This window comes from Haemaphysalis longicornis, unplaced genomic scaffold (assembly GCF_048455015.1).
Source record: "Haemaphysalis longicornis isolate Haplotype H1 unplaced genomic scaffold, Haemaphysalis longicornis Haplotype H1 scaffold_1, whole genome shotgun sequence".
NCBI lineage: Eukaryota > Metazoa > Arthropoda > Arachnida > Ixodida > Ixodidae > Haemaphysalis > Haemaphysalis longicornis.
In genome coordinates, this window is record NW_027526203.1 from 442,792,925 (window position 1) to 442,801,610 (window position 8,686).

The 8,686-nt window shown below is 49.7% G+C and overlaps 1 protein-coding gene across 1 annotated transcript in view; it reads left to right on the top strand.

Moving 5' to 3' along the window:
• LOC144155857 (kelch-like protein 20) overlaps window positions 1-1,843 on the top strand; it is a 203,971-nt gene extending 202,128 nt beyond the window's left edge. Inside the window, exons 9-10 of the mRNA XM_077687536.1 lie at window positions 1,167-1,345; window positions 1,472-1,843. Coding sequence (XP_077543662.1) covers window positions 1,167-1,345; window positions 1,472-1,655 — 363 coding nt within the window. The 3' untranslated portion in view covers window positions 1,656-1,843. The remainder of the gene's footprint in view (window positions 1-1,166; window positions 1,346-1,471) is intronic.
• The last annotated feature ends 6,843 nt before the right edge of the window (window positions 1,844-8,686 follow it).

Here is an 8,686-nt window from a genome sequence, read left to right on the forward strand (position 1 = left end):
ACAAATCACTTCAGTGTTCCTTTAATTCTAACTGGCTGCCGGCGTGTTTGAAGCACCTGCAAAACCGCTTATGGTCAAAAGATCCAAAGAGTCAAAAGGTCCAAAGAGTCAAAAGATCCAATAATCGCGTGACAGCCGAGTCAAAAGATCCAACGGGTCAAAAGGTCCAATGTGGGTCAAAAGGTCCAAAGAGTCAGAAGATCCAATGAGTCAAAAGGTCCAAAGCGAGTCAAAAGATCCAACGAGTCAGGAGATCCAAGGGGTCAAAAGGTCCAATAATTCCGAAACCGCGTCAGAAGGTCCGACGAATTATGAGAACCTTCGGAGCCATGGCTAGGGTGTGCAACTTATAGACTGCGTCATTTTATTGTATTTTTAGTGTTATTTTCGCCCCCATACTTGAACTTTCACTTCTAAATGTAGAAGATATGCACTTGGCGCTCCGAATGAAGCCGTGTCTAATTTGAACGTTATGAACAACACCATTCATCAAGCTTGTTTTTATTTCTGATTATTTTCTCTGGTTGTTCTCGTTTCTCGCTCCTCTGTCATTTGATACTATTACATTAGAATAAAACCTGGCCGTGAAACGCGTAACTTCCCTCTTTCAGCCAGTATCTGCCACCATTAAGCCGCCCGACCCGCAGGTACCGATCTCGGTGGGGCCATCGAATTTTGCTGAGACGATATGCCGGTACAGCTTGGAAGCTTGGAATAGTGAGATTGTGTTACGAGATCAATAAGTGGGAATGGTGCAAAGCAGCCTAGATTCCTCGTATATGGCGTACTTCACACATATTTCAAATGCGGCGTTGTGATGTCTACGCGAAAGCAAAACGCAGCGGTCGTTGTACGCAGTAGACTGCTCCGTCACAACCCCGTGCACATGCGCGAAAAAACTGTTTGGCGGGGAATTAGAAGTTAAGGCCCGTTCACACTTGCGACGAAAGCGAGCGAAGGCGACGGGAATTCCGTCGCTTTTTCGCGCGACGATCGTTGTTGTCGAATGGTCGGGGCCAATTTTCGTCGCCGCGCGGCAAAGCGACGGAATTCCCGTCGCTTTCGCTCGCTTTCGTCGCAAGTGTGCACGGGCCTTTGGGGGAGAGAGATTGGCTGCTGGATTTGTAGATGATTCCCTGATCGCCGCTGTTCGCGCGTGCTTACAGGGTTCGCAAGGCCAGCTGTGCGGCGGCTTCAGCGACGTGCCTTGGGGCAAGACCGGCGGCCGCGGCCGCTACATTCCCTCCGAGAAGGCGTTCCTCTTCACTCTCATCAACAACGCCGACCAGCCGCCGACCAAGTTCGACATCGTCAAAAAGATGTTCGCCATCTCGCACCATCCCGAGTGAGTACTCGCTGCGGGCCGGTCGTAGTGTACGAGTTCCCCGGTCACGCGGGTAAAGGGATCGCACGCCCCAGAGGATTGTGCGCCATCTTTTTTTTTTTTTTTTTTATTCTTTCTCCCCTGCAGGTATGGGCCAATATTCGGCGCTGGCGCTGACCTGAGCATCGCCAACCACTGCAATGCGAACATGGAGAGCTACTCGAACCTGCCTCACTCGTACGACGGCGAGGGAGCCTCGTGCACGCTCCTCATGGGCGACTACAACTTTGCCGTCCTGGACTACGAGGTCTTCACTATAGTCGGAAAGTGATACGCGCTGGCTGCTGTTCGCGGTTCCTTAGGCATTTCTCTCTTTTCTTTTTTTGTACATTGCGCTGAGTAGTTGCACCTGTGTTATACTCATTTTACACTCGTTGTGGCGACCAATGTTCGCATGCAGTGTGCTTTCTCCTGTGGCTCGTTTACAAGCCCTGCCGAGAAGACACGAATAAACATGCACAGTTTGGACGTTGCGCGTGTGTGTGCTTTTATGTGGTGCTCCTGAAGGTTTCCCTGTATGATGTAAAACTGCGACGAAGGAGGGAAAAGTAACCGCTAGTAGGCATGCACCAAATGTTCACGGTGCATACAGAGTGACCGGTCTCTTGAAAGTTGTACCAGTGCCAAGACGACTTCCATGACTCAAGGGCGTCGTGGAGGTCGTTGTATTAAGCGCCATATCAATGCCATAGTCTGGGGAGATGCAAAAATTGCACCAAAAAAGCAACTTGCTATGCCTTCGACATCGATACACTTGCTGCTGCATACGACGGCCAAAGGAACTTTTAAAGACATATAATACGAACAGCACCCTAGATATCACTGTACGCTCCCCAAGCATCGAAATTAAATATATCATGTCTAAAATCATGACGATGCTGCTCGGCTGCGCGAATAACTTACTCAGTAATCAACAGGCACCCTTTCCGATGGCGCCTCTTGGAGTCAAGCAAGGATCTTTTAGACGACAAAAAGCCACAAAAGCAACCACAATTACTATTGAAATACAATCGTCCTTCCCAAAACCGGACTTTGAAACCTTTCCGCAGTTTGGCGGCTGTTCAACGTCAGCTTCAGTGCTCACCGGACGCCGACAGGAAGACGGAATTTACAAGAATAAGTGTGGGTTATCAGAAGGCGCACACGCTTCACTTGGAAAGATAACAGTAATTTCTGCGAATTCGCAGGCGCTAGCGCACCGGCGAACAGGCTATTGAAAGTAATAATACGCAGCTTACAGTGCGAACATACTTAGGAACACTCATTTGCTTTTTACGGTAGCAGTACGAAGAGGCAGCCGAAATCGTCGCACGACTGGTAGCACAAGGCAGCACAGGACAGGACAAGCTAAAATAGGACATTGTTTTCGCTTAATGCACTTTTCACTACGAAAGAATTAATATTTGCTTCGAACAGTTCCAGGAGACTCAGTGCACCGTGTCCGAATGGAGTAATGCGTCCATTCTTACGTAATCTACCGAATGAAAGGATCCACGATCCCGAACTTTTCCAACCACATTTGTGCGCCTGACAAGATACCGTAAACCTGGAAATTGGCCTGCATAATACCGATTTTGAAGCAAGGAAAGCCACCCCTCTCGCCTTAATCATACCGCGTGTTGCGACGTTGTCATCCCACCGCTGACAACCCGTTGTTGCGTACGGGAAGGCCGACCCGAGCCGAGCCCCGTCGCCTCCGACATACGTGTGGTAGCGTGGTTTGAAGCGAGCGACCAGCCACTGTTGCAGCCGTGAAGAAGTCCTTAAGCCGTAGGCAAAACGTAACTTTACTTCATAGCTAGAGTTGAGCGGAAGCCAAAGAACAATGCCCCGACGGGCGAAGTTACAGTATACAGGACTCGAACCGAGTGACAGCATTGATTCACTGCTCAAACAGGAATGAACTACAGCGCTTGGGGGATCTTATACCCAAAGCGCCAACGGTCGAAACAAGCGTTCTCTAGATTGTGCACACGATACGAACGGCACAGACACACACAACGCTCTTTCCAGAGTTCGTGAGCAGTCGGTAGTAGCGGCGCACGCTGAGTCCGAGAGAGGGGAGAGAGGAGGTCCCCGCAGCGGACGCGGAGCCTCCGTGTCCTTGGGACAGGTCTCTGCGTGTTGCGTCGGCGCGCCATCGAAGGTTGATCGCGCCGATAGCGATGCGCCTGATCCAGGCCCCTGTCTGAATTGTCGGTTGCAAGCGTGAGTCACCCACAGGGGGGGGGGGGGGGGCGGGCCTGCTTGAAAGGCGCACGTAGTGGAGGCTTCGCCGCACAGCCGAGGAGTGTTGAAACAAAGCCCAGCGGCGGGCTCATTCGTAACACGCGCCATCGCCTCAGTGTCGCTGAAGACATAGAACGCCTCATGCCGCTCGGTCGCGGTGGTGACTCGAAGGAAAGTCGTTGCTTCCTGACTGCATGACAGGCTTCCGAACCAATATGTCGTCATCGGACAATATACTGGATTTATAAGCGCAGTGGAGCCTAGTCACATAAGAGCAGGAAGTCGGCGCTCGCCGTCATACCGGAAATGAAAGGGGCTTTCAATATTCTGAGGTACGCTGCAATATTAGAGTGATTATAAATGCTTCGAATAACCGGCTGCCCGCAGGTATTAGTAAAAAAAACTTCCTAACGAACCGATCATTATGAATCCGCGTTTGAAATGTATTTAGCAGCTTGCGAATGGAGAGAGTTGAGTTTTATCCCCACTCCTTTTCAACATAGCGCTGGCGAGACCACAACGCAGACGGGCAGTTCAGAGGGTGTTCCTCGAAGTCATACAGAACGCCACCCATGAGCGAGCATTTGTAACTGAAATTTAGTGACCTTACTTCACCGTCCTTTTATACAATAAGAAAGACCTGGGTCAGCGTCTGATTGTTGCTAATGTCGGCAAAACTGAGAGCGCATAACATGAAGGAGAAGACGCATGAGTCTTGGGCATAAAAACTGAAGCGTTTATTCCCGATCCGCGTATATATACGTACATAAACATCAAGGCGTCAATGCCACGCAAATGCGCCCCCGAGTCTTCTCGCGGATGCTGGATAGGTTGACAAGGGATCCTGCCTTTTACGTCAGGTATACACTCATGTTCTAACTAACTTACTAAAGCTTGCATGTGGGCGAAGTCTGTAAGGTGTAGCTTAGTATACGGCGTGCGCCGTTTGCTAAATGAAGGAGTCAGCTTATGGTCAGGATCCCACGCGATTGGCCCGGAGAGCAAATGGCGCGGGCCGTATACGCCAACAGTGCTTATTCGAAGCCACATTACTGCACATTCATACTCTACGTAACTCTGGCTCGTCCGCACTGCTGTTTCTTTACGTTGTGTCAATGTTTGACTCCATCCAGTGCGCACGTGATTTCCACTCGTGTTCAGCTATTATCGTAGCAGAAAGGGTCAAATCATGCGAATATGTCTCGATGTGTGCTGCATAGTCGGTTGCTCTCTTGTTACCGCTTTGGGCCAGCATCGCCTTCTTTACAAGCGTTACTGCGAAGAGCCAAAAGTTTGCGCTGCACTGCGTCGGCTTATGTATCCAACAAGCCGTCAAGAAACGAGAGAGAACAACTGCCAATGTCATGCCCCGTTGACAGGTCAGAAGCAGGCAACAAAGGAAAAAATCACGCTTTCTTTCTATAGGTGGTCGGGAACTCTGCAACAAGCCATCCGTTTTTCGTTTTGTGGAGCCGTTCCGTCAAAACATGCAACCTGCTGTACGTAATATTGCCTACTGTTCCAAGATGCAGTGCCACCATCGCGTGAGTTGAAACAGCTTTGTTCAATATGAGCTGGCATGCACTATGTTCCCCAAAACCAGTCCCGTTTAAGACGGTTTGCATCTTTAGACGCTTCCATATCCTCAGACTACTTATAAATGGTGCAGCGACCCACACAGGCTAGCTTCAAGCCCGATGAGATCAATTCTGTACCGCCAGAGGCTTTCCACAAAACGGGCATGAGATCTCTCGTTCACAAAACAATTATCTCTTATAACTTCCTTTCGGCTTGGAAATAGAGGCCTAGAAATGGCATAATCATTACTCATAATTAGGTTTTTTGTCTGCTTAAACAAATTGTTAGCGAAGAGCCAATGTGGCTATCTTAATTAAAGGTTGTTTAAGTATTGCGCTATTCAAAATTATTCATGCGGTGTTCTCTTGTATCTCGTCAATCTAAAGGATCATCTGGTTTCACAAACAAAAAGCAAATCTAATTGAATAAATTGTACCAGCACTGTCACATATAGTACGTTGTTTTATGGGATGCCTTCGACGCCTGCTTTTTGAGCATACCACCTACCGCAGATTCATAGTAATAGAACTGCACTCAAACTTTACCACAAACAATTTTGTTCATTTCAATGTCGCGATCCAAATTCGCCAACTATTCTATGCATGCACAAGGAAGGAAAACTTAAGTGGCTTTACAAGGTTCTTGAAAGAGCATTTAATGTCCGCAATCGCTGAGTGCGTTTAAGGAAGTGACCGGATGATATCCAGTATAAACAGTCCTCATAGCAATTCAAAAGAACTCTGTAATGGCGCCAGTGATGACTCAGGGAGAATCCTTTTCCCGGACAATGTTTTATACTCAGTTGTGCTGGCATGCTGGAACCTTTCAATGCGCAGCTCTTAAACGCCCTTAGCGAAGAGGGCGCGATAAGGAAAACGGAGAATTAAGGTACAGCGGAAGCATGAGGAGGAAAGCGGGATGAGAATAGCAAAAGGGGGAAACCCAGCGATGCATATTAACGGAGGTCTGTCGGCGACTGCTCGGAGTTGATGCCAGTGTAGCGCGCCGTCGTTCGTCCGCCGAGCAGAGGTTTGTCTGCGGCGACTGTTGCGAAACGCGCCAACGCGCCACCCACGCGCCGCCTCCCCCGATCTCCAGATTAGAAAGGTAGTCGCGCCAAACTCCGCCAGTTTGTAATGCGCCGCACAACACGCGCCAGCCGCGCTGCTCACGTATACCATATCTTAATCGTAATGCAAAAAGAGGGGTATGCAACTCTACATACATGCAAGTCCTTCTCAAAATTTTTGACTCATTATATCTTAAAATCAAAACAGAAACAGCTGCGCCCGAATTTTCGTAGCCGTAATCGTAACCGTCGGTGAACGTTTTTAACTGTACCCGATTATGCTTCAACTGCGCACCTTTCGAGCATTGCCTATGTGTGCAGCCATAACGGAAAGAAAGAGAAAGTAAACTCGTACGTCAAAAGGTCCTAGATTTAGGTAGTAGTGCGTAGTGGTATTCAGTTCATCGGACCTGCGTAGTGTTCAAGTATGTCTCCGCAATTCCAGTTAGCATGTTCAGATAGCGCTTCCTGGGCAATCTACATATTAACTGCCTTCCACTCTTCCCCCTTACCAACGTGAAACATGGGGCACGATTTGAAGCTAATATGGAAGTGACGAATGTGCCAGTGTATGGGTGGGTGGCATGCTGAGGGCTGTTCGGCACTCGGAGAAACCACGCTGGCATGGTTGCCGTGACAGTGAGAGACGCGTGCTCTATCGTGAAGAGAATGACATGTTCTTCAAAGAATTCAACGAAAAATGAATCTTGTGGTAAAACAAAGAAAACAGAGGAGTGTCCGAGGAGGGGAATTGTACGAAAGAATCAGTGCCTGTTATGTAAAAGGCGCGGGTGCTAGCGTCAATCCAATAAAACACGGCACCCTCCGCGAGTACTTGATTTACACGACAAAAGCTGACTTCGATTAAAGCGAAAACTGCAACAAGTGATTCATAAGAGCATGGAATAAACGTGGGGAAATCTTCAGAGCGTTTCCTCTACTTTGATGGCGTACAATTGCGAAAAACAAGTGCGGAGCAGAAAAAGTACATTAATCTGGCACAAATATTCGAAAACAAAGAAACTGAAGGCCGTTCACTCGAAAAACAGCTAAGAATATTATGTTAAGAGAAAGTGAGAGAACTGGCGTTCCTCGTCTTCTGCGCTGTTTTTCAAAGCTTTATATGTCTCACTGATAACGTCGTTCGCACGAGTAAGACGCACTGCACGAAAGCCAACTTTAAAAAATAGGTTCCACAAAGGATGATGATGAGCGTACCTTTCTATGCCTCACAAAGGGCATCATTCGCCTCACTCGTGCCGTCCATCGTATGCCCAAAATTTGCTGCCGGAAAGCCAACTTACACAATGGGTTTCCACAAAGGCACATCAAGCGCCTCTTGAAAAACCCGCTTCCCGTGGTCGGAATCAAACCAGGCATCATCGCGTTACAAAGCCGACGTCTATCCAATTGCGCCATTCCGATACCGTCAAAGCAGTTTGGATTTTGGACTTTGACTTTGACTAAGATTGCATGGGAGAACTGAGCTTCGCGTTTTAAGCATCTTTCTCTGAGAAATGGGCTTCGATTTTTTTGCTCTGCCAACTTGCAGTTTAGCAGACGACAACCTCAGCAGGCTCTCGACCGCGAAACGCTAGTCTTGAGCATCCAGCCTCGCGCCCCTTCGAATCGGCGTCTTCTTTCTTTTTCAGTGTCCCCGACGGGGCCACGAGCGAAGTCAAGAAAGAACGTAAAGTCTTTTGTGTCGCTTGTGTTATTTTAAACACATTTTTCTTAGTTTCTCAGCGTAAGCAACATTTTTGCGAAATGCGCAACGGGGGCACACATATATTCCTTTTAAGCAACGTCGCTAGCGCATGTTGCGCCGTTGCCATCCCACGTGCTGGAACAGTGACGACATGCCACGCTTTGCGAGCTGATTGGAAGGGTCGACAGAAGCTGTGCAGCCGAGAAGACGGAGCAGCAGCCACAAGAACAAAGGCTGGCCCCCGGGTGCCCAACGCACCACATCTCGGGGGAGGAATGAAGCGGCCCAACGCCGAGACATTCCAGACTCCAGCTTGCTGCAGCGGGAGGAAGCGCTGCAGGTGGAGTTGTCCGCTCGGCGGGGCTATTCCAAAATGCCGCCAGCGGCGCCCGCGCTCCGACGGGGGCGCCTGCCACTGGTCGGGCGGACGGGATACAGCGAGGAGCCGGCCTGCAGCCAGGGCGCCAACATGGGCGCTGCGCTCGACGTCCTCCGCCAACCGGAGGACACAGTTCCAGCGGCGACGCCGAATGCCATGGCTGAGCCCTGAGGTCCCCCCTGGTTCCACCTGGCCCTGCACGTCAAGCACGAGATTGCAAGGGAGATGCCGGTGGTGATGTGTAACTGCGGGACATTGGTGCTGGAGATCGTGCGTGATGATGGACGAACTGAACTAGGCCACCGAAAATGCCGCCAGCGGCGCCCGCGCTCCGACGGG